Source organism: Falco peregrinus, chromosome 3 (assembly GCF_023634155.1).
Source record: "Falco peregrinus isolate bFalPer1 chromosome 3, bFalPer1.pri, whole genome shotgun sequence".
In the NCBI taxonomy this organism is placed as follows: domain Eukaryota; kingdom Metazoa; phylum Chordata; class Aves; order Falconiformes; family Falconidae; genus Falco; species Falco peregrinus.
In genome coordinates, this window is record NC_073723.1 from 14880157 (window position 1) to 14905660 (window position 25504).

At 53.8% G+C, this 25504-nt stretch overlaps 1 protein-coding gene across 6 annotated transcripts in view; it reads left to right on the forward strand.

Moving 5' to 3' along the window:
* Positions 1-9441: 9441 nt before the first annotated feature.
* NRBP2 (nuclear receptor binding protein 2) overlaps positions 9442-25504 on the forward strand; it is a 30080-nt gene continuing 14017 nt past the window's right edge. Inside the window, exons 1-5 of one of the 6 annotated variants that reach the window (XM_055799328.1) lie at positions 9986-10190; positions 11859-11988; positions 24607-24729; positions 25038-25139; positions 25412-25501. In XM_055799328.1, the coding sequence (XP_055655303.1) occupies positions 11986-11988; positions 24607-24729; positions 25038-25139; positions 25412-25501 (318 nt within the window). In that variant the 5' untranslated portion in view covers positions 9986-10190; positions 11859-11985. Of the gene's footprint in view, positions 9469-9984; positions 10191-11624; positions 11680-11858; positions 11989-24606; positions 24730-25037; positions 25140-25411; positions 25502-25504 lie in introns of those variants that run through there. The other 5 variants (XM_055799329.1, XM_055799327.1, XM_055799325.1 and 2 more) reach the window with 5 other exon arrangements.

A 25504-nucleotide genomic window follows, 5' to 3' on the forward strand; every position in this document is an offset into this window, starting at 1 on the left:
GTGGGTGCCACTGGAGAGGGTTTCACATGCACAGAGCTCTGAAGCCATGCAAGAACACTGGGATAGCCAGGCACACAGGCTGTCCCTGGGGCTGGCTGAGTGGTGTCATCCCAGCCACCCTCACGTTACACACATGGACAGCCATTGGAGCCCTATGTGCCACACAGAGCCTGCAGCCCTGGGGCATGGCCTGCAGCAGGAGCACTCATCCCTGCTGGGGAGGCATAGGAAGGTGCTGGCAGAGGTTCTCATGTCCCAGGGGCACCAGACCCACTCCATCAGAGAATCATAGAATTACAGAATGGTTTGGGTTGGAAGGGACCTTTAAAGATCACCTCGTTCCAACCCCCTGCCATGGGCAGGGACACCTTCCACCAGACCAGGTTGCTCCGAGCCCCGTCCAGCCTGGCCTTGAGCACTGCCAGGGATGGGGCACCCACAGCTGCTCTGGGCAGCCTGTGCCAGGGCCTAGCCACCCTCACAGTGAAGAATTTCTTCCTAATATCTGACCCAAATCTCCCCTCTTTCAGTTTAAAGCCATTCCCCCTTGTCCTATTGCTACAGGCCCTTGTAAAAAGTCCCTCTCCAGCTTTCTTGTAGCCCCCCTGTAGGTACTGGAGGTGGTCTAAAGGTCTCCCTGGAGCCTTCTCTTCTCCAGGCTGAACCACCCCACCTTATCAGGGGAAGCTTACTAACAAAAAGACTGACACAGGGCTAATATGGGCATGCAGCAGCACAGGGACTTCCCAAACCTTTCCACTTCACTCCGCAGAGGGAATGGAGTTGCTGGAAACTACTAAGAGGACAGCAGAGAACAGAATACCATCTCCTGAGGTGTCCATTCTCGTATCTCGTCCCGTTCCGTGAGGACTCAGAGAAGCATAAGAACGATGAAACTTAAGGAAGGACTGAGTAAAGCCCACAGATGGAGAGACAACCAAGATGGATGGCATACTAGTTGGTAGTGGAGAGATGTATTCACCACCTTTTTCAGCTCAAGGGTTGAGGGTTATTGTAGAATCCAGTATGAGGCCAGTTTGGGTTGAAGGACATAATTCTGTGTATTCTGCGTAGCTAAGCTGAGGAACTCCCTGCTGCAGGATGTTCTGGGTGCTAAAAGTTTCTATGGATTCAAAAAGCATTTGGAAAAAGCCTTGGTGGAAAATCCATCAAGGGCTGCTAAATAACAAGAGAGATTGTTATTTCAGTAGCTCCCAGAGACACAAACCCCCGGGGCCTCTGAGGACATACCAGAGAAGTGCTGGTATGTGCTTCCCTTGTTCTCACACTGCTTCCTACACACTTGCTGTTGGCTGATGCCAGGTTACAGGGTTGGACAGGCCATGCAGATGCAGCCCCCCTCTGTGTCCTTGCTTCTTGCAGGGGATTGGCACCAGCCTGTGCCACTGGCTCTGGGGTGGACTGAGGGACCTGGATTGTGTAGGCAAACAGAAGATGGTGGGCAGGAGGACTCAAGCAGCCAGGGTGGTAAGGCTTCTAAAAGGAGTCGGCACCAGCTCCAGCCTGACTGGGGATCCGAGGCTGGGAGAGTTCCAGATGGCTCCCTGGGACTCAGATTGCACTCCCACAGGAAGTGCTGAATTTCCAAAAAAGAAGCTGAAAGAAAACAGGACATTGTGTAAGGGAAAAGCTGCATACATTTGCATAGTTATAAGCTGGTTGCATAACTGAATGCATCTGAATAGTATCTGAATACTCTTTGGAGGCATGGGGGCAACTGGGGAAAAGAAAGGGTCAGGCAGCCTGAGTGTCTGCTGCCCAGTCCTGGCAGGAACATCGCACCTCAGTGGACACACTGGGTAACTTTGCAGTTTCATGGGAGAAGACTGGGGTTGAGAGCAAAAGCCCTGGGACCTGGCCTGCTGGAAAAGGAACAGGAACCCAGCAAACCCATTGCTATGCCCACAGGCCAAGCAAAACCACAGCCACGAGTGGAGAAGCAGGTAAAGTGCCCACAGCACAGCAGCTTTCCCTGCTGAGCAGTGGTGTTCTCCACCCATGGGGCCACAGACCTCCATGAGAGTGCCCTCAAGTGCAGGACACAGAGCCAGCCAGGCCCATTACCCAGCTGGAGCGCATCAGCCCACCCACCCAAAGCAAATGTGGCTGGCAGGGTGTTCCTGGATCAGCGTGCCTGATCCTTGCTGGGCAGCAGCTTTCCACAGAAATCTTTCTGCAAAATGGGCAGACTCGCTATACCTCTGCTCTGGGAGCTCGTTCCAGTCTGCCTTCTCCAGCGGCTAGAAACATCCCTCTAGTTTTCAGACGACTCAGACCAATTTCCTTGTATGCAAAACCCATCCATCAGTTTAAGCAGATCACCTCGTGCTCCGGTGTTTTTCACTGATAAAGCTACCCTGGGCAATCTTATCTCCCCTCAACATCTGTTTTGACAAGATATCAAGCTGGGCTGCTCTCATCTCCTCTCTGCATTCCCTCAGTCATCTCAGTTGCTCTTCTCCGCACCTTTTCTACAACAAATTCATGTTTTCCACCATGGCTGGTGCATGGTCTGTAAGTAATGCTCTTTAAAACAACAACACTGGCACTATCTGCCTCTTCTGGAAATACATCCCAACAGAGCTAAGAATGCCCCACGTCTTCATGGCCGAATTACATGGCAGCCTACATTCATCCAGAGATAGCTGAACGCATGCAGGCCATTTCCTCTTTAATGACTCCTAAATTGGAGGCCTAATTTATGGCATAAATGTTTGTTCAGTGACTCCAGGGCATGACTTTGAATTTTGTACCATTCATTTTCCTCCCATGACTATTAGTTCCGCCTTCAATGTCACCCGTTGCCCCTGAAAGCTGTTCCAGCCTTCTGCTCCACCATTTCACAATCTCACCTGTTAGCTAAGCTCACTGACCTGCACCTGATATTTTATGACAAAGTCATTGATAAAAATATTAAATTCATTTGGCTCCTAGAGCCCATGTTCTCACAATTCCTCTTTCAGCACAATCCAATCTCCTAGTGGCAGATAGGACATGGGATGTGTCCACATCTGTGTGGCAGCAAGGCTGCTACCGGAGACAAGTTATTTTTTTGGCTTCACTACTGTTGCAATCCGCTGTTGTGTGCAACTGTCTTGATTTTGTCTTAACAGCACAAGGGGTGTGAGAGTGTGTGTGTGTGTGCGCGTATTAGCAACAGAGCTCTGCAGTGCCTCCACCAACTTTTTTCCCCAAACACCAAAGGTAACAGCTAACATCATCTTCATGCTCAGCTGAAAGTCTGTTTCTCCTAATGAAAGTTTTTACCTCAAAGATAAAAAGGAACAAAAGATATTGTTATGATGAAAGCTCTGCTTAATATTCCACTTAACTGCTTCTACTTCTTTTTCCTAATAAAAGGTCAAAAACCTGTTTAAAGGCTGTTGGAGCAGGGGATTCCCCAGCTATAGTGTAACAGCCCAGGCTACACTTAACTCCTTACTGCTGTACTCTCTCCTACTGTGGAGAGAGAGTTTCAAACTGGCTGCAGGGCTCCAGCAGCTGAAGCATTTCATGGCACCGTCCCTCGCTGCCACACAGCCACAGACACTGCCTTCCCTGCTCCCTTGCATCCATCCAGCATCTGAGAGCTGGGGTAGGGGAAGAGCCCGGAGCTGGCCAGCTCTGCCCAGGGAGAAGGGGATCTTTCAGGAGGTTCTATTGAGGCTGCATGTCCTGCAGAGCAGTGGAGCTGCAGAGGGAGGCAAACCAGGAACGGACCTAAAGTAACGGGCTGAGATTTACGAAAGGAAACTATGGCCTGAAGAGCAGGAAATACCCTGGCAGCTGAACACAGGAGGCTGGGATATGGAAACATTGGCGGTGGAGGCCGCCGCAGCCGCACACAGCACAGGGTGTGCTGCTGCACTGAACATGTTGTCCTCCACTGAAACCACTACCTGCAGCCAGGCTTCCCTCTTTGTGAAAGAGGCCAGGAGTTGGGAAACTCTGATCAAGTCCCCTCCAGGGCTGCAGAGCAGCACTGAGCCCTTTCAGCTGCCTGCAGGAGCCTGCCAAGAAAGGGAGAGCAGGCAATGAGGTCTGACATAAACCAGGCGCCCTTTGTGCATGACCAACTACAAGCAACGAAGAAAATAAAATCAGCCTTCTCTGGTGGGAGTACCAGTCAGAGCAGCAGCCTCACGCGCTCTGACAGCTGGCTCTCGCAGGGCAGTTACTGATAGTGCTCCCAGGGCTTTGACCCCCACCTCCCTCTGTCATCCCTGCCCTTGACCTTGCTCCCCTTCACCCCTCACTGCCCCTCTGTGCCACAGCTCCGGGCTCCCTCCCTCCACCCCTTTGGTCAGACAGGGATGCCCTCCTCCCTCCCAGCAATGCCTCTCTGCCTCTGACCGCTGGGTCCAGCTCCTCCATCACTCAGGGCCTGTCCTGCAGTCCGTGGCTGTGCTCTCACATCTGCAGATGGTCAGACAGCCACTGCCCCCCATCCACTGCAAGCAGCCTTTCCCTCTGCTTAGCTCTGCCCATCAGCCTGGCTGCTGTCCCCTGCATCCCCCTGCTCCCTCACAAATGGGTGAGCCTTCCCAAGTAGCTTCAAACCATCCCATTTTTAGAATCGAGCTGTGACCATTTGCAGCAAATGCCCTCATCCCAGCACACACCCACACACTGCACCCTGCTCCTGCGGTCAGCTTCACCTCTGTTTACGCGGTGCACTGTTACACACGCTGGCTTTCTTTCCACTTACGGAAACACTTATGGAAGAGCTGGGTATGCATTTCCTGCACTGTGTGGGAGCTTCCAGTGGGAACACAGGCAGAGCTCGAATGAGTGGGGCTTAGACATTACAAAAGTCTGCAGCCCCTCACCAAGCTCTCTGGCCTGGCCTTTGCCCTTGCCCTGAGATTTGCAGAAGTATGTGCCATCCCAGGGGTGACAGTGGAGATACTGTCAGCCGTAATAGCTGTAAGAAGTAGTTTCAGGAAACTGCTCTGCCTTATTCCCAGGAAAGCTCTGATCCTGTGGCATTAAATGTGTGCTGGCCTGCCCTCCTGTGAATTCACACATCTAAATTACATTAGCAGGTTACACACTGGTGTAGGTCATGCCTTTGTGAAGGGCGTATGTGGGGAGCTGCAGAACAGAGGAGGTTAGAGCCTGATGTATTAACTCAGTAAGCACAAACAGATTCCTGAGAGGCTATGTACTGGCCACACGTTTGCCCTGCAGATACAAAAAACAAATGTGCTGAAAGAAGACAAAGCATCAGGGAAGATGTTTGTCGCCTTCACAGAGTCAGTCTGACACCTAGACTGAACCTCACACCGTAACAGAGTGCAAGTTGTTCAAAAATTGACGTCATTCCATCCCAGCCCTACCCATCAAATGCAGATAAAAATAGCAAGCCAAGAGGGGCCTCCTAGCAGGGAGGGGAGGCAGGGAGACATGGAGCTTCAGCCCAGACCTCAGTATCATAAAGACCAGTGTTCTGCAGGAGCCAGCGCTGCCCTAGCCCTGCAGCAGGCTTGCTGGGCAGCACGATGTGGATGCCCTGCTACTGCTCCTGCTCCTGCTCCTGCAGGGTGGTCCCAGCTGCATGGCATCACCTGCAAAACCCAGATTCTGCAGAGCATTCTGGAAAGGAATAAAAGCAAACTAACCCTGAAAAGGGTTCAGAAATCCCCTCAGACGCTGGCAATTTAAAGTCAGAGCACACTTAAAATTATACATATCTGGGACCCACATTAAATAAAACAAGGAGCTCCTGGCTAGCTGCCCATGGCTGCAAGATAAACCCCTTAGGACTGCCACACTTTAAAGCAGCTTTCAGATCCTTTGCACTCCTCCAGTCATACCATGACTAAAAGCACGGCAGTGCAGTTCAAGCCACAGTCCTTGAGGTAGCAGTGCCCCACTTACCTGGTGAACCTGAATGAGACCAGAAAGAAATCCCAGTTCCACATCTCTGAGGGCCACCTTGCCCAGGGACTGCTGAGCAGAACTGGTTTGTTCTCCCTTTGAGACAGTGGAATAGAAGAACTCACCCCAAGCAGCAAATCCTTCCTGCCTCACTCCCCGCATGCAGGAATCCTGGATGGAAATCAAAGCCTGTACTTTTAGACCCATCATCTCACTGCCTGAGACCCCTAACCTCCTTAGCCAAGAGCCCCAGCCCGAATGGAGGCACTCCAGAGGTGTTCCTGTGCTCAGAACAACCAAAGAGGAGTTCACAGAAAGAGGCAGCAGCAAGCCACATGAGCTGTGTGTCCAGCAGCCTTCCCTCTGTGGCACCGTGCTGACCTTCCACAGGGTCCGTGACTGCAAACTGGTGGTAGGATGAGGTGAGACAAAGCAGAGGACCAACCTGAGAGAGAGGCCTGGCAGATGGACAGGACAAAGACTGTGACTAAAGGTCTCTGCAGCATGCCATGCGCTGAGGGATCCCCAATGGAAACTGCCTCATAGGGGCTGGTGGAGGAGATGGAAGCCAGCTCCTGGCCCAGAGAAGGGCAGGGCTATGATGCAGAGCACATGGCTCCAGGCAGGCAGAGACCTGGGCTCCAAATGCATGTGTGGAGCAGAGCCCTGCCTGGTCTGGTGGACATGAGGGCCTGTCTGTGCGTTACACTTCAACAGCATCCAACGGGCAATGCTTGGCAGCAGAAATCCAGGTTTGGGCCCCTGCTTTACCACAGCCTGCTTGTCTGAGCCTGAGTGGGACAGCAGAGCCCTGTTCTCACTGCAGAAAAGACAGATTATGGGCACAAGCCTGCTGTTTCCTGGGCACAGGCAGGCTGGGAGGTGCAGCAGCCTGGTGTGTTGAATCTCCCTGGGACAGCTGCCTTGGGGCAGGGGTCGAATGCAGTGCAGGATTCCCGCACTGCCCTGTCCATGGGTGAGTTTGGACTTCACAGCTAAATGGCTAACAGCTTGAACCCTGGAGAACAACCGAGGACAGACAGCTGGTTCAAGAGGTTACGTTCAGTACAAGAGTGTGGAGGCCACGAGGATGGACCAGGTTTCTCCTGCTTGTTGGTTATGTGACAGTCAGGACAACCAGTGAGTGAAAGACTGTATGACTTATGCCTGAAAATGAACAGTCAAGACAAATATGCTCTATTATGTGTTATCCGGTACAGAAAAAAGAAGTCATAGAAGGAAGATAAAGAAGTTTGCTCTGATGTGGATGAGGCATTGAGGATGAGGGGGTGAGGAAAGAGGTACTGGGATATAGGGGCATTGTCGGGCTGGGGATGAGGGGGCAGTGATGATACAGAGGATGATCACTGCTGTGAGAACATTCACCGATTCTGCAGTACCTCCTGTCATTCCCGTCATGTGTCCAAAGAAGTCAAGGGTACCGCACGCTGAGAACACTGCACTCAGAGTTTGAACAGAGAGATCTAGGACCTAGCCGGTTCATGCTGCTGGATGCAATTTATATACCTCAAATGAGCTTAAAGACTTGTGTATGAGCTGCCCAAGCACTGGGCATGGGCAGGGACACAGCAACATTCGGCTAAGGGCATGTCCAGCACATGTCAAAATGAAGACACCAGAGGTCCACAAAGAACATGTGAAGACCAAAAGTATTTCTTCTCCAGAAAGCATGGAGCAGTAGGCAGCAGGAGAGCAACTCCTGTGGGTCAGATCTAAGCTCTACCTATCCCTGCATCCTGATTTTGCAAATTGCTAAGAGCGGATCCCAAGAGGAAGAACACAAGAACCAGAGCAGGGACCGAGCAATATTTCATCAGTTGCAGACTCAGCTTCTGACAACCTGCAGCTTAGAGGCCTCTTGAGTCAGAGGCTACATCTGTGTCTTTGTGTTTAATAGCCCTCAATCAATTTTTCTCCCACAAATTGGCCTAATGGCTTTTAAAATCCTTCTCTACTTCGGCTGCTGTAGACACCCTATAGCAATGAATTCTACCATGTGTCACCCACAAACATTTTACCCCAGGAAATACTCAGTAAAAAATTACTCCCATTCATGTATTTTACAGCTCTTACCTCGCCTTTTCATCAGGCATCCCAACTACCATTTTGAGCGAAACGGTGAATAACCATTCCTGCGTGCTCCCTCCATGCCATTAGTGCTGCTCTCAGTCTGTGTATCCCCAGCTCAGCTGTTGCTTTCCAAGCTGTTAGTTTAATGTGAAACCTTGTCCACGCTTTTGATACCCCTTCCTGTGTCACAAGAATCTGCGCAGCTCTTCACATCCAGCTTTAGAGCTGACCGTCCTGAATAGTTTGGTGTCATCAGCAAACTCTGCCAACTCATTGTTCATCCCTTTTCTGGATTGTTTGTGAACGTGTTGAAAAGCAGTGCCTGGTACAGAGTCTGCCTTAGGTACTGCAGAACTCCTCCGGCCATTTAACAGTTGCGTTTCTCCAAACCTCTCCGGCAAATCTCTCAGCCTGGCAATTTGTCACCATTCATGTTATTGATTTGTTATACAATCTGTTCTTTTGTCACCTCATTTTGAGGCAATTCCTCTGACTGTCCTGTAAAGAAAGGCTTCCTACAAAGTAAATGCTACAGCAGAAAACAAACGGCTTTTTTTACTATAGCCCCATCTCTCCAGTGACCCCATTTAGACCCTCATCATCCTCAGGCTCTACCTATCTTCTGCTCAGGTTCTTGCCTTCAGTGCTTCTGAGCGCTGCTTTTTACCTTTTGGCCAGTTGTCAAAATCTCTTTTGGCGTATCTTCCTTGCTCAGACAGAGCTTTTACTGGCAAAGGATGTCTGTTCAGACTGGCAGATCCCCCCCCACTCCCAGTACAGGCTGCCCCCTCATCAGGTACAGACAAATTGGCAGACAATTGGCAAAGCTGCAACAGGGAACCAGAGTTGGGTGGCTGTCATGTGAGTGCCATGGGGGACTGCGGAAAGGTGGCTGGGGCCCCAAGATGTGCTTTTGTAGTCCAGGAGGTGATGGTGGGGTCTGCCAGGGTCAGCACAGGGCTCACCCTGACAGCCTTCCAGCAGGGATTTACCAAGCACACTCAGACAAGGGTATGCCACTGGTGTGGGCAGCAGCAGCTCAGGCCCTGCCAAAGCACCCATGGCAGTGCCACACAGCTGTAGCTGGTGGCACCAGTTACCCTGGTGCCGCTGCCAGAGCAGCCCAGTTGGCTGCCAGGCAGGACCCGGTGGCTGCCTGCGCAAGGAAATGCCTCCTGTTGGTTTATAGCGTGTTTCAGGGAATGGGATTTTGCATATATTATCTGGTGTGTGCCATCAGCACCTCCTTGCCCAACAGCCACCCCTCACCCCGGTCCCTCTTGGGTAACCACACTGGCCAAAAGGAGTCACGATCTGGAAGGACTGAGCGTCTCCCAGAACAGCGAGCTGGCACCGGTGCTTACATGGAAGCAGGGTGGAACAACTAACGAATGTGCTAAAAGAAACCAGAGATGGCCAGGAAAAGAAGAAAAATATCAAAGGAGCCAGAAACTTTCTGGAGGAATGAAAACATCTGTAAGACTTCTTGCTCAGAGCTGGTGAAGCACTTTCTGGGTGGGCAGGGGAGCCCAGGCAGGAGGCGCAGCCCCAGCACCCAGCAGCGGCTCTGGGGGGGAGATGGCGAGAAGGTGACAATAAAGGGAAGGGCTGCTGGGGCGGGGGGACTCGGAGACCCCGCCGGGAGGGAGCTGGAAGGGCGGCAGATGCCTGGAGGGAGGCCGGGGGGAGAAGATGGCCAGGCATCGGAGGTGGGACAGGCAGGTGGCTCAGGCCCGGCAACCGGGGCTGCGGGGCGGGCGGGACAAGCCCCGGCGCCCCCGCCTCTGGGCAGGGTGCAGGTGCGGGGAGCAGCCGAGGGGTGCGGGACGGAAGCGCCGGGCCCCGCGGGGGCGTTGCGGCCGCGAGGTCCCGGTGGCCCATCCCCGGGGCCGGGGGGGTGCGGGGCCTGCCCGGGGCCCCTCCTGGCGGGGCGGGCCGTGAGCGGCCGCACGTCCGGAGTGGGGCGGGCCGAGCCCGGGCCGGCCCGGCGCGGCGCTGTCAGCCCACGGCACGACTCGGCTCGGCACGGCTCGGCTCGGCGCGGCTCGGTACGGCTCGGCTCGACACGGCGCGGCGCGGGGATGGCGGTGCCGGAGCCGGACGCGCGGCTGGCGCAGGAGAAGGAGGAGGAGAGCGAGGAGGAGAGCGAGATCCTGGAGGAGAGCCCCTGCGGGCGCTGGCAGAAGCGCCGGGAGCAGGTGGGCGCTGCGGGACGGATGCTGCTGCTGCTGCTGCTGCTGCTGCCGCTGCTGCTGCTGCCGCCGCTGCCGCCGCGGCCGGCTCCGGCGGGGCCCCGGGCACGGGCAGCCCTGCCGAGACTCGGTCGGCGCCCGCGGGTGCCCAGGGCGAGTGGGGTGGCCGCGGCCGGAGGCCGATGCGGGGAGCTGCTCCGGGGCGGGGAACGAACGGCGGGGAGCGGCCGGAGGCGCGGGTGCCCCGGTGCGGGCTGTCCCGGTGCGGGGAGCCGGGCTCACCGTGCCCCAGTGCGGGCTGTCCCCGTGCGGGGAGCCGGGCCGTTCCCCCAGGGCCCAGGCGGGAGACGGGGGTACCGGTAACCACGGGTCGCTGGCCAGGCAGCTCCTGTGGGAATGAGGACTTGCCGGGAACATCGCAGGGCACGGCGGTGGTGGGGGCTGGCCCCTGCATCCCTGCCTCTAGGGCTGGAGGACCCAGTTCCTCCTCTCCAAACATGGGGTTTGGACCATTTCAGCTTATCTTTCTAGCCCAGGAGCTCAGCACAGCCGTCCTGCAGCATGTCCACCACGGTTTTGTGGTGCTCCTATCATCACCCACTGCCCTCTCTCCTCCAGATGTGTCCCCCATATCAGTGTAATGGCCATCTACCCCGAAAGTGGAGGCTGAATCTCCCTGTCTCTGTCAGGGCACCCAGGAACAGGGACCAAAGGCAGGGTATAAATCCTGGCCGCAGGCCAGGGTGGGACAGCACACATAGACAGGCATCACAGGCACTGTCGGCTCCCAAAGGGTAAAAGGGCCCATCCTAAGGCCAATCCTGTTCTTTATCTTCCCACCACCACCTGTTAAGGACCTGTAGGTAGTCCATAGTGCTCTACTCTGGCTGCAGGCTGCTTGTATTTTAGGCTGTTTTCCCAGTCTGGGCTTTGCTGAGATCTTGATAACCTACTAATGCCATGAGCACCTGCCCTTCTTGTGTCCCTCTGTGCTTTCTGGTGCTTCCACACCCCAACATCACCCTTCAATCTCCTTTCTTACTACCTTACCACCTCTGCCCGACATCTTCTCTACATCAGAGCCTTGCATCGGGGTGTACGTGCCGCATGGCTGGTGCCTGAGCCTTGTCCCATGGTGTGCGTGCCATGTGGTGAGTGCCAGGACCTGACACCATGTTCAAAATCCCGTGGCTTCTTCCCCTGCTACTTCTTGATGCTCCTGGAGTATCGGATCCCACCCATGTGGCACATCCAAGGTGTTGGAGCCAGCTGTATCTTTGTCTTGTGTTGTTTCCTTGATATTTTTTGGGATGGGCTTTGCCAGCATCCATCATCAGCCATCCCTCTGTCTGTGCCCCACATCTGACAGCTTTAGCTGCTGGTGTGGGTGTTGCAGTGTGCCCTCCGTGCCGCAGGTACAGGCACAGCTGACGGACACACCTCTGCCTCTCTCGTGGTCTCTCTGCCAGGGTGGCTCTGCAGGACAGCTGAAGAGGTGAGGAAGGCTGTGTGGAAAATAGTTTTTTAGCTGAGAATACCCTGGTGCTCCTGTAATTAAAATGACCTCCACTGTATGTTGGAAACAAGCATCAGGGTGGAAAGGTTTGGTGTAGGTGCTGGATAAGGCCTGTAATTTAATTGCATCTGACCTGTAGTTGCATGATCATTTTTCAGACAGTTCTTGGATCATCTGTGTTAGTCCATGACCTACCAAAACAGCCTGAAACCCCTCGTTGTCCTTGGCAAAGGAACGACTTGGAGCTCATTTCTGATTTGAACAACCTCCAGCTATTTTGACTTAATGGTGACATTTAACGATGAGTATTTTAACATTTAATTTTGACAAGGGAGTTTTCTGGAGTGGTGTGGCAGTGTCTGGAACTGGCCCTTGGAGGTTTGTCCCCCTGTGCAGTGTGTGGGAGAAGTAGAAACAAACGTGGAGCGCAGCCCCAGCCATGACATTTCCACACAGATGTTTTGGTAATTGGCTGCTGTGCCATACTCTCTGTCTGCAGGGAGTTTTTCATGCCGGAGAGGTGGGAAGGGTGGACTGGCCTTTCCTGACCGCTGCAGGACAGCAGGCAGTGGCAGGTGGTTGGTGATACTGCACATCACGGTGGTGAGTTGCAGCGCTGCAATCCCATCTTTGGCAACATAAGAGACTTGCTGACTGCTCACCAGGCTCGTGTTGCCGTGGTGAGGCAGGGATGCATCCCTCTGAGGACACAAGCGTTCAGGTGATGGACCCAAAGGAGAGTGGCCTGTTAGCAAGCACAGGGCTCAGGGCTCAGGTTCTGTACAGCTGCCATGACAAAATGCATGTGAACTTGAACAGGGAAGTGATAGTGCTGCCTAAATTGCAAAGTGAAGGAAGTTTTTGTAAGAGACTAGTTTGTTGCAAATTCATAGATGCTCAGTTACGTACCAGGAAGAAAGAACACCGTTTGCTGTCTGTAAGCTGTCAATATGGTTATCTTCCAACATTGATGAACAGCCATTCCATTTAACCACACTCCGATTGCCGTAAGCTATTCAGGTACTCTTACCAATGGGGATTTTCCCTCACTATCCTGATGATTCGTTATGATTATTTATTCTCCTCAATTTGCTTTTGTCAGAACACAGTCGAGTCCTGTGTGGGATCACTTGACCTATTGTCTTGCTGTTTTGAGAACGGGTCCAGAGAGGTGGGAGAGCTGCCTGTGACCTACCATCTCTGCAGCAGGCAGAGAGAGCCAAGGCACATGTCTTGGAGCAGTGTCTGGAGCCTGGAGAGCTGAAGTGGGCAGAGGCAAGCACCCCATTCAGCGTTTTAACGCTTAAACCATGATGCTCAGTAGTACAGGTTTGAAGCAGGTTATGATAAATTGCTAATGTGTATGCATTAATTACATGTACACAAGGACTACACCTTTGTTTTTGCACAACTATTGTACCCGTACTCCAGTGGGAGAACGCAGAGCAGCGGCTTATGACCCTACTGTGCATTATTAAACCACATATGGACGCAACAGCTAAAATGTGCTGTGATCTTAATGCTGCGCTGGGTCTGGCCATGCCCACCAAAGAAGAAAACACTTCACAACTTCCTTTGCCTATTTATGATGCATATATTCATGATGAAGCCACAGATTTCCACAAGCAAAAGCTTTTAAATTATCTCTGCAACCTTTGTGAAGAAACAGTCATGTGAATTCTTCCTGTTCAATGTCAGCACAATCCATGTTCTGCCTCTTCCATTTCTCTCCCTGCTATTAGTGTGAAAGTGCAGCAGAGGAATGCTGCTGTTGTAGACTTTTCCATGTAGGAAGATATATATTTTTTCAGTGTTGGTTTGATGACTTCATCTACTTTTTCCACCCACCCTGTGGAGTAAGAGTAGCAATGAACAAGAAACTTGGTTTACTGCTTATGTTAAAAGTTTTGCAACTTTCTTTGTCTGAATACAGTTTCCTGAATGAACCCTAGTACCTCGTTACTCAGATCAAACTGTTTTTATCCATGCTGCTTTGCTTTTGCAAATCCTTTACCCATTTGGAAGGGGGACTGTTATGACCAGTAGATACTTGTTGACTGTGAGGTTCACAAGCAGTGGTACCACTGCACCACGTCCAGGCCATTATTTCAACAACCTCTCCAGCATCTGTCCTGTCCATCTCCAGGTGTCCCACCTGTCAGTTCTGCCCATGGTGCTCCCTGCACGCTCTGGGTTGCCTTTGATATTCCTCAGGGCCCTTTCCCTTTGGGTGAGAGCATGTGCTTGCTGTGGCAAAGCTCAGCTGTGGTTCGCAGGACCACATTTTAGAGTTGCTTCTCTGCTTGTAACTCTGCCATTGCTTCTGACACGGCGTTCTGCTTTGCGGTGCTGGCAGCTCCAGTGCAGCTGCTGATGGCTAAACCAGGGTTGGTTGCATTTTTGCTTGAAATCGTCCATTGCTCCCCTTTTGGTCACCTTGTGTCGTAAAGGGGTTAATGACTGAATGTATAGTGGTACAGAGCCCTTGAACTATGAGCTTTAAGTTCTAAAACCAGCAGGATGAAAGAAAGGAAGAAGGGAAACAATAATAGCAAGAAAGTGAAGCAATGCTGAAGCAGAATTTAAAGAAAAGAAAGTGATATTAAAAAATCTGCAAGAAGGGGAGATTTTGAAGTGTTGCTATAGGTTCCCACAGATCAGAAAATTAAAACAAAATATGGAAAAATAATCTAAGCATTTGAACACACCGAGAAGCAAGGGGTTTCCCTTTTTTTAGGTATTAATTGTATTTGCAGTTTGCAGTAAAGATAGCTGGTTCTGTGATAGATTATTTGGAAAGCATCCAAGTATTTAATATTTGCCACCAGAGTTATTTTTAAAAGCTGCTTTGTTGCCAGCCCTCCCAGGAGACTAGGACTTGAAGTGTGTTTTGTTGTGAAGTGCTTTTCCAGAGCAAAGGGGATCAGCTGAAGGACTTGGCTCTTTCTTTTCATGCCATCTATTTTTTTTCTACCTCTTACTAGTTTTATGGCTTTTGTTTGCTGTTGTTTAGTTTTCCAGGATGAGTTTACTTGTGAACCCACCGACCTCAGTTGTCAGGCAGGTTAATATCCTAAGGCTTTGCTCTGTGTTCCAAACAGGAGGTGGGGCACCCCAGATGGTTTTAATTGAGGACATTTGTGAAAGCAACGTGAAATTGGTTGAACTAAGGTGGCATAATTCACCAATAGAGAAACTTTGCTCGAAGCAGATAGTGAAGTCCTCTTCTCAGCGTGTATTCTGTGGATCTGGAAACAAACAAAACTTTGCATGCTAGATTTAGTGTCCTCCTCGTTACCCTTCTAGTTTGTGTGGGCAATGTGCAGGGACTGTTTTGCCTTTTGCTTCAGGTTCGCTCCCTGTGCTACTTTCTCTGTTTCAAGGATCCTTTAATCCTTCATCATCTTACCCGGTCATAACAATCCTCTGCCTTGTTCTCACTGCTGGGGAGGGAGGTGACGTCAGCTGAGTGGTAAAGGTTAGTGCAGAAACTTGTTCTTTTTCATGTGGTAACATGCTCTTCTATTCCCATTCATATGCTCCACAAGAATGCCATTCTGTTTGCAGCTCGTTGCTCCTGGGCAGCAGCTTCTAAGGCACTACCTGTCTGCTCTAGCCCCTCCACCGTGTCCACGAATGCATGCAGCTCAGCATTTCCCAGACTGCTCCTTCTGTGCTCCCTCCAAACTAGACACAAAAGAGAAGTATTACAAATACCACCATTCCCCATGTTTTGTGTTCCCTTTCTTGTTTTTAACCAAGCTTTTTTTGCCCTTTCATTTGTTTTCCCATGCAGGTATTTTTGTTTACAGTGGTCAGACATTGTATATGAGACTTGCAGGCTCACACACATTTTGTGTCTCTTGTCTCCTTCCTCCTTTGATATAACCAGAGAACAAGCACAGGTCCCAGAGGCTTTTATGTTTTACTACTGGGGCAAAGGGGGTGTCCCACAGTCACGTTACAAAATGGGTTAAAAGATGACTGAATGCTCATTGGTTGGCTCTTCCACCGGACAAGTTAGCATTTGACAGTAATCACGTGAAAGGCAGTGTTTTAGCATTCCCCCATAGCAATCAGATACTGGTCAGCAAGGTGGGTTTTGTTAGCTTTCATTGAAACTGCACTGCTGACAGCTTAGCTCTTCAGCCTGGGTTTGCTCTGTGCCAACACAGCAGGAGGGCAAATCTCTCTCCTGGTGCAGTCAACAGGGTAAATCACACCAAAATCCTGTTAACTGGTCTAATTCGTACTGGTCGCTGGTGACCTGCCTGACTCATAAGGGGTTGCTGTTTGTTGTTTTCCAGCTGGGCTTGGATGGCGAGCCAACGCAGCCCATTCTTTCTGGATAAGCACTGCAAAGCTCATCCCAGGGCATTTGTTCCCAGTTTAGACTGGTGGGCACTGGGGGCCTGCAGCATCAGGATGAGGTACTGCATGGCCAACCTGTCCTTGGGCACCTCCTGCTCCCACCTCCCACCCTGATGTCGCTGGGGTCTGCTCGCCTGCCCGGTGCCCAGGTGCAGGCTGGTGGGGGGGATCCTTTCATTTCCTGCTGTATTCTGCAGAGCCTTCTCTAACTCCTGCTGCAAACCTGCTGGGCTGCTGGCCGCATGTCCCAGGTTTCAGTGACACTGCCAGTGAATTTCCGAGGTATGGTTTTGCCAGGGAGCAAAGCTGCCTGGGCTGGGCAGTGCTCAGCTTCGGCTGACCACAGGCTCACGTCTCCTTCCCAGGGGCGTGTAGTGCCTTGGGGGTAAAGCAAACATCTCCCTGGGGTCCGGCTTCCTGCCAGGACGTTTCTGGAGCAGCCCCATCCGCAGGCCAGGGGTGTGTGCAATGGTATGTCTTCTGCCCAGGAAATAACAACACTTGTATTGCCTTCAGCATGCAGGATCTCCCCTGACCTTTATCTGGGCAGTGGAAAAATACTCTTCTGTCCCTTTTTCTCAGCAGTGGAAGGAGTACAGGGATCACAGTGTTTGCTGTGGCAGCTGCTGGGCAAGAGGCAAGGGCAGCCATGGGTATGGAGAGAAAGGAATGGCTTCCAGCCCTCCCTCCCACAGGCAGAGGGGACAGGCTGGCCAGTGGCTGCAGTTCTGAGGAGGCTTGCTCCAGATCCTGCTGGGAGAGGCTTCCTCTCCCTATCCACAGGTATTAAACAATGACCTCCCTGCTGTTGCTGACAGGCAAGGGATCTCCTGGGGATGGATAGGGAGAGCTCATGGAAAAGGGCTGGGTAAAGTGGGTGCCCCTCATGCCCTGGGATGGGAGAGCTCTGCCGCTGCACATCCTGCCATGTTGGCCATGAGTCTGTTTCCCTCCCTCAGTCTCCCCTGCCTGCAGTGCAGCCGGGCACCTGGTTATTTTTCCTGACACTTCTGTTTTCTGCCCATAGCTCTGCTCCTTCTCTCCTCTTTGAGCTTCACTGCTCCTCCAGCGTGGTCCACAACATGTGCCATTCACCTGTACCTGCCTCACTTCTCTCCGTGATTGCACTGATGTTAAACCACAGCAGAGCTCGCCCTGACCTGTGCCATTGTCACCCAGCTCTCTAAGAGGCAAATCACCATCCTGGCTCGGCTAGCTAGATCTCTTCAGCTGACAGTGTATTAGCCTTGTATCCGTGCTGGTTTGAATTAGTGCTGAGAATATGTTTTTATGAGAGGTAGGATCAAATGCTTCACTGGAATCAAAATATTTTCCATCTCATGTGTTCCCTTCACCTGCTAATTGTGTAACAGGATCATAGAGACAGAACAGGTTTATCTGGCATCGCAGAGCCCTCGTCCTGCTCCTGCAGAGTCACAGGACATTGTAGGCTTGATCTGTTGTTTTGCTGTGGACTGCAGATAGCAGTATGGGTGGATGTCCTCCAGCTAGCTCTACTGTCACAACCTTTGGCATACCTGCCACAAGGTGAAATCTAGCCAGCGGCTCAGCCAGGCTCAGGAGCAGATTGCTCTGTGATGGCTTGGGGTGCTGCTGGCCCCAGGCTCCTCCCTAGGGACAAAAAGGCTGTTTGTGGCACTTCTGATGCTTGAAATGGGGCCCAGGAAGCCAAGGGCTTGGAGCCATGCTGCTGTCTGAGACCCTGGGCAGAGTGCTCCCAGCTCAGGAGGGTGGGATATATCAGCTCTTCACCCACAAAACAACAAGTGCTTGGTGGGACCATGGATAAGTCCCCCTCACTCCCTGGCTGCCCACTGCCTGCACGCCTCTGCTCCCACGGGACCTGCGCAGCGCTGCCTGCCACTGCTGTTTGCTCTCCCTGTCCCTTGATAAGCTGAAGGGAGCAGGAGAGGTGTCAGAGGGGGGGCTCAGCCCTCTTAGCTTTTTTTTTCTCCTTTCACAAGTTTTAAAAAAATATTTCCATGTTGCAACAGTCACCCCTGCCCTGCATGGGGCCCTAGCATGGGGTGCTGGAGAGGGGAGTGCAGCCTCTGTCAGGACCAGGGAATGTATGGTTTGGAGAAGGCAAGAGGACCCCAGCTTCAGGCAGCGGGCTGGAAAGAGAGTCCTAGCAGGGACACACTCCTCCATCTCTGCTTCTTGCACACATTGCTCTGAGAGAACAGTCTCTGCTGCCTAAGGTGTGTCCCTGTGCCTTAGCAGCACCTCCTTGCTAGCTGCAACCTGAACAGAAGTCCCTTGAGAAACCCAGACACAGCCTTTACTGTTGCCCAGGCTTATGAGATACTGGAGCGGAGGGCTACGCTGGGATTTAACTGCAAAAGTGCTCTCCCAGGCACGACGTGTTCCCTGCTCAGCCTTGTGGCCTCAGCAAATCCTGCCAGTTCCCGGCACCAAAAGGGATAAAATGTCATGGTATCATGAGGAGGCAGGTAAATTGTGCATGCAGTGAGCATCACCATCCTCAGGTCCTGCTAGCCCTCCTGTCATTACCAGCAACCAGGGGTTTCTGCTCTGTGGCAGCGCAGTATGGGCACTGCTCCCCTGACAGAGGCGCATGCCAGTTGTGACTTGTAGCATCCAACACGTCTGCTGTCACTGTGTGACCAGGTGGGTCCTGGTGCTCTTACCAGCATGGCACGGCTGGTCTCAGCGAGCCCGGAGAGCCTGGGGGCCTGCAATCCAGCTAGTCACTCGTCCTTCTTGCTTGGCTCTCCCTTTGGGTGTCTCTTGGGCTTTGCCCTGTGTCCTTCAGACAGTGGTTTCTTATGTCCTGGCTGCCTGTCTCCAGGGCCATCCACAGCACCCAGAGTGATGGCTGCTGCACCAGGGATGACTCGGAAGCCCACAGGCAGGTGGCAGGGCCACGGGTGCTCACAGGGCTGCTGCCAGCCTGCGGTGGGTGGGGAAGGGCTCCATCCCACATGGAGTGGCTCAAGCAGGCAGAAGCTGGCCACCAACTTGGGAAGGAAACTTGGCTCCAGTATGGACAGGGCAAGTGTACAGAGTGCTGGTAGTGGCCTTGCTCTTGTGCCTGTTCGTGGGCTTTTGGCTCCCAAAACTTCATCTTTCCTCTGGTCCTCTGGCTCGGTACTAGTCCAGAAAAGCCCTGAGGAGGTTTGGTCCTCTTTCTTCCAGGTTCAGGATGCTCAGAGGCTTTGGGTCAGCCTCCTGGTCTACCCTCCAGCCTGGTCAGATGTCTTCTGGTGGCCTTTTTAACAGCCCTTTTGTGTCTCTGTTAATATGGTCTTTCTTGGGATGGTTATGGCCCAGGGTGTGGGAAGGAAACATACTATTTCATAGAATCGTAGAATCACAGAATGGTTTGCTTTGGAAGGGACATTAAAGACTATCCAGTTCCAACCCCCCTGCCATGGGCAGGGACACCTTTCACCAGACCAGGTTGCTCCGAGCCCCATCCAGCCTGGCCTTGAGCACTGCCAGGGATGGGACATCCACAGCTTCTCTGGGCAACCTGTTCTGGTGTCTCACCACCCTCACAGTAAAGAAGTTCTTCCTGATATCTGACCTAAATCTACTGTCTTTTAGTTTAAAGCCGTTCCCCCCTTGTCCTATCACTACAGGCCCTTGTACAAAGTCTCTCTCCAGCTCTCTTTAGGTGCTGGGAGGTGCTCTAAGGTCTCCCCAGAGCCAGCTCTACTCCAGGCTGAACCACCCCAGCTCTCTCAGCCTGTCCCTGTAGGAGAGGTGCTCCAGCCCCCTGAGCATCTGCGTGATCTGCTCTGGACTCACTCCAACAGGTCCGTGTCCTTTTTATGCTGGGGACCCCAGAGCTAAATGCGATAATACTGCAGGTGAGGTCTCAGAAGAGTGGAACATCACCTCCCTCCACCTGCTGGCCACGCTGTTGGTGATGCAGCCCAGGATGCAGTTGGCTTTCCGGAGCGCGCATATTGTTTCCCTCCCCTTACCCACTGCTGCTTTGCATCTCACCCCCCCCCCCCCCCCCCCCCCCCCCCCCCCCCCGCTGCGGCACTGGCAGCTCTGCGGGGGCAAAGGCACCCTGCAGGAATGGAGGGTGAGGGTCACTGTCCCACTGCTCACCCCTGCAGCCTCCTGCCTGGCACCCCCTTCCCAGCCTGCCTGCCCCTTTGCTCTTGCCCTCCAGCACATCCCTCCTGCAGAGCCTGGGGCAGCCGCCTCCCTGCCGGTGTTTGCCCTGGCCGGTGGCGCAGCCTGCACTTGTGTTTCCCCAGCAGCCCCTGCCAAACCAGGCAGAGGGAACTTTTTCAGTGCCTTTGCCTTGTTTCTGAGCAACCTCCAGGTTATCCTTCCTCTGCGCAGTAAGGTCCTCGATCCAGACATGGGTTTCCAGGCAGGGTCTGCATGTGCTCTTCAGTGGTGCTGATGGTCGGGGGAGTCAGGGCTGGTAACGTGACCCCTGCCACTGCTTGGCATGAATCAAGGCAAGGGCTGAGGCTTTGCCCACTGGGCTGCTTTGAAGACACAGCCATAAACTTGTACCCAACTTTGGAAATTATTTGGGTAAAGCACCTGCAGGCAGGAACTGGCCTCCCTCGCAGAGGGACAGCCCCACTGGGTTGGAGCCCCACTGGGTGCTTTGCCTGCCTCTGGCAGGCAGGAGGGCAGAGAGGAGAGTGGGTGCAGAAGAAATACGTCTGTGCTGGGGGTGAGGATGCGAGGTGGCTGCTCAGGAATGGGAGAGTGCCCGGTGGTTGGTCCCCATGGCTGTGCTAGGGGCTGGACTGCTTCCCTCACCCAGAAGCTGCCTGCCCCAATCCTGCTCCCATGCTGAGGTCCTGGGAGCACTGCCACCAGCAAAGGAGGCCTCTGGGACTGCTCAGTGTCCCATGGGTGGCTAGGATGTGCTGGTCCAGATGGCATGGAGGGATGCTTTTCAGGGGGCACTGGAGGGCAGCGAGATGACCCTGCCGAGAAATGGGGCCAGCACATGCTTGTCCTGAGGATGTGAGTGTGGGTGTCAGGGGAGGAGCAGAGGACTGGCAGAGTACCCTCTTCTCCAGGTGCCATGGCCATGCCTTTTTCCCAGTCTCCTAGAGCGACCCGAGAAAGGTAACAACCCACTTTGTCATTATTTTCTCTCCAAATTGGGTCTAAATGCCAGTGGCAGCAGACATGCCTGTCCATTGCTCTCCAGACCCATGCCTTCCTTGCTTAACAGTCGCTCTCCTAAGGCCCCAGAGCTATATCACTAAGCCTTTTTCTGTGGACTGTTCAGTCCTTGTTGACGTGAAAAGCTCAAAAGGGAGTGATTTATTGTAAGATGCAATCTGATCTTCTGTAAGCCTTTGCTTACTTGTCCCCAGTGATCTTGCCAGGCTGGCCTTGGCTCCTGCCAAGGGCTTTCTGGAAGCAGCCTGAGCAGGGAGTTTGCCCAGTCTGGCTCTGGAGTTTTGCCTGTTCCACGTGGTGTCCACCATTAGCAGCATGCAGAGCTGCCGGGAACTCTGAAAGGCATGGCGTGAGATAATCAAGGTGACCTGTGGCTGGTTCCTTTTGTCCCCAGTCACCTCTGTGATTATAATGCAGCATTTATTTATTTATGCAGTCTTGGAGCTCAGTGTGCCAGACAGCTGTTCTGTATCATTCTTACTGTTGTTCAGCACAAGACTGAGCACGCTCATGTCTGCACGGAACAGGGAACGTTTCCTCCCCTGTGGGCCTGTCTGATGCTCCTAACCACGTACCGGAGCCTCCCAGATACCAACAGATCCACTGTCCAGAGCGTTAAGCACCAGGATACCACTTCAGGCTCACCGAGTATTCAAAGGTTGTTCAAAGCTGGGGGGCTACGGTGGAGGGACAACCCTGGACTTCTGCTGTGGGTCACTCTTGGACAGACGGCCAGTCGGATTCAGCACAGCTGTTCTTACATTGAGCTCTGAGCAAGTGGGAGGCAGCATTGCCTGCCTAGGACGGGACGGGGCTGGCAGGCAGCCGGTTTCATCCAAGCGTGAGGATGGGAGGTGCGGGGTGCGGTGGCCATGCAGGTTGGGTCCTGCTGTAGGTCCTGCTGGGTCCTGCACACAGGAACGTTGTGACCCTGTGATGTGACAGATGAGGAGGTGACACCTGAGGCTTTCAGACCCAGCTGTGCCTTCAAGCCATGCATCAGTAATGTCCATGCAGAGCTCTGTTGCTCCCACGTGTCCTTGTGGCAAGCAAAAGGATGTTCAGGTCTGTGTTCTCCATTTGACTCCTTTTTCTTGGATTTCTGGCCACTCATTGGTTTCAGGACAGGATTTTTCTCAAGGTCGTGAGCTGATTCTCCAGTGGCATTTTTGAGGAGAGGTGGAAGAGCAGCTTCATAGAGCGCTCTGTGACCAGCAGACCCTCATGGTGCACAGGCACTTGCCCCTGGCCTCCATTGCTCCTGGCACAGCCTCCACCGAGACCTGCCTAGGTTTAGCCTGGAGAAGGCTGAGAGGGGACCTTACCAATGCCTACAAATACCTTAAGGGCGAGTGTCAAGAGGACGGGGCCAGGCTCTTCTCAGTGGTGCCCAGCGACAGGACAAGGGGCAACAGGCACAAACCGCAACACAGGAGGTTCCGTCTGAACATGAGGAAGAATTTCTTTACCTTGAGGGTGACAGAGCACGGGGACAGGCCGCACAGAGAGGCTGGGGGTCTCCTTCTCTGGGGACATTCAAAACGCACCTGGACGTGACTCTGTGCAACCTGCTCCAGGAGGACCCGCTTTAGCAAGTGGTTGGACTAGACAGTCTCCAGAGGTCCCTTCCAACCCCCACCATTCTGTGATTCAGTGATTCCCAGCCTGATGCCAGCTGCCGAGAGCTCCTGCTGAGGCTGTTGCTCCCCCTTGGCCATGCAGTCCCTCCTGCCACAGCTCACCCTTGCTCTCCACCAGCAACATCAGCCAGAACGACCACGGCTTGGGGTTCACAGTGTGATGTGATGGCCTTGCCGTGGGGGCATCCTGGTGAGGGCTGAGCCATCTCCCCACCACCCCCGGTAGCAGCTGCCCTGGCAGTGCCCTTGCTGGGTGCTCCTTTGCTGGCTGTGTTTGTACTGGGAACCCTGGGAGGCTGTTGGGACTTGCCGGGAAGGCTGTGGTCAGCGAGGCCAGCTGGCCGCATCACTGGCTGTCCGTGCTGGGCTTTGTGTGGAGCACACGGAGCCTGTGAGCAGAGAGAACAAGTAACAGAGGTGCTTTGTGTGTCCCCAGCAGGAACTGGGCCATGAGCTGCCCATCTGTCCCCTGCTAATGAGCTGGGGGTGCTGGGTGCCTGCGCCTGCGCCCACAGCTGCCCCGTGCCGCAGTAGTCCAAGCGGCGGCGGTGGGACGCTGCGTACCTGCCCCGGGAAGCAGCAGAACAATCCCTCTTTTCATCTGGCTGCTGGCAGCTCTGTGCTGCTGCTGCCGCGAGGCAGATGGGAGTGGGCAGCCGTGCCTTTGTCCAAGCTGCCAGGGCTGAAGGAGGGGACGGGTCCGAGGCTGCAGGGCATCTGCTGTGCAGTGATGCTTTTGTGAGGGGAGAGTGAGGGCACAGACTCCAGTGTGGATGGCAGTTTGGGATGCAGCAGGCATCGCTGCCGGGAGGCAGGACCCACTGCTCTTGGGTCTGGGGTGTCTCTGTGCTGTTGAGCCTCTATCAGAACTGGGAGCCTTTTGAGCAGGTTTTACCTGGGCTGGCGGCGGGACCCAGTGGTCCTGGCTGGCCTGGGGACCAGCAATCTGGTGCTGCCCTCAAGGCAGAATCAGCAGAGACCCAGCGCAGGGACAGGGCTGAGTCCGTGCTGGATGTGGCCTGCAGAGGTGATGTCTGTAGAGCTGCTCTCCACGGGGTAGAGAGGGACATGGTTGAGTGGTGGACTTGGTAGTCCTGGGTTAACAGCTGGCCTTTATGATCTTAAAGGTCTTTTCCAACCTGAATGGTTCTATGATTCTGTGACCTCTGGGGATGGGAACTCATCAGACAGACCATGGCATGTGGGCGGTTGCCCTCAGTCTCCTCATGACATTAAAAGAGATGATATGGCTTTCGTTTGCCCAGACCTTCTGATTTGCTCTGTTCAGCGTGAGTGTGACCGTCAGCTGTGGGTGTGGGTTGCTCCCCCATGGCTGCTGAGAAGTGGGGTCCACGTGGGGGTCCCCATCTGCATGCAGGAGTGGGGCCAGGAGGTGACTGTCACCACTGAGTTCTCACTGAGCTACAAGAGTTGAGAAGGGCTGGCGTGGGGAGCTGCTCTGAATCTCTGGCTCTCCCCTGTGCCGTCACACCCCAGAGGAAGGGTGCAGGCTGCTGTAATGCCTGAGCTCCCACGCAGGTGGGTCCCGAGGGCAAGGCAGTGGGCTGGGGGTTTGCTCCACTCACCATCTCCTGGCCAGAGCCTCCTGTGGGCTGGACTCCTCCACAGGAGCCATAGCAGGGACCACTCACGTCCATGCAGCACGTTCCTCCGGTGCGGCTGGGAGCGGTGGGCAGGCCTGTGGCCGGGCTGTCTCACACCTTCCTGTGCCTCACAGGTCAATCAGGGGAACATGCCAGGCATCCAGAGCACCTTCCTTGCCATGGACACAGAGGAGGGTGTGGAGGTGGTGTGGAATGAGCTGCTCTTCACTGACAAGAAGGCCTTTAAAGCACACGAGGTAAGCCATCCCTCCCCAGCTGGGACTGTGCCCAACTGCCCTGGGACTGCCTGCTGCTCCTTTCTGGGTGGGCACACTTCAGTCAGCAGTGCTAATCACAGCCTGTCACGCTGCACTCCTCCCTTCGTAGCATTGCGCTTTCCCTTGGCTTCTCCAAGACAGCTCCATGTGTCCTCTGTACCCCGAAAACAGCTTTTCCTGTGACCGGGGGCACAGCCTCCTCCCCAGCCCCAGGTTCCCTTGCTCTGGGAGGTGTCCTGCCAACATCCCAGGACCTGCCACCTCATTTGTCCTCTCTCTGCCTGCAGGAGAAGATCAAGACCATGTTCGAGCAGCTGGTGCTTGTGGATCACCCCAACATCGTAAAGCTTCACAAATACTGGCTGGATGTGAAAGACTCAAAGGCACGGGTAGGGAGGTCTCAGGGAGGCAAAATGTCTGGGGGGGTCCCCATGATGTGGGAAGGATGCCAGTGGGAGCCATGCAGGGATCCCAGCAATGCTCCTCACCCTGCTGTCCAGAACTCCCCTTCCTTCTCCGGCACACTGCTGCCAGCAGCCTGCACTCACCCGGGTGCAGGGCTGGTGCAGGCTCCATGCTGCTGGCTGGTGCAGCCCACGGGCTGTGCATGGCGCTGGCTGGGCAGTGACCCTGGGAAGCTGATGCCTCTCTTCCCTGCCAGGTCATCTTCATCACAGAATACGTGTCCTCTGGGAGCCTGAAACAGTTCCTGAAGAAAACCAAGAAAAACCACAAGGCCATGAATGCCAGGGTA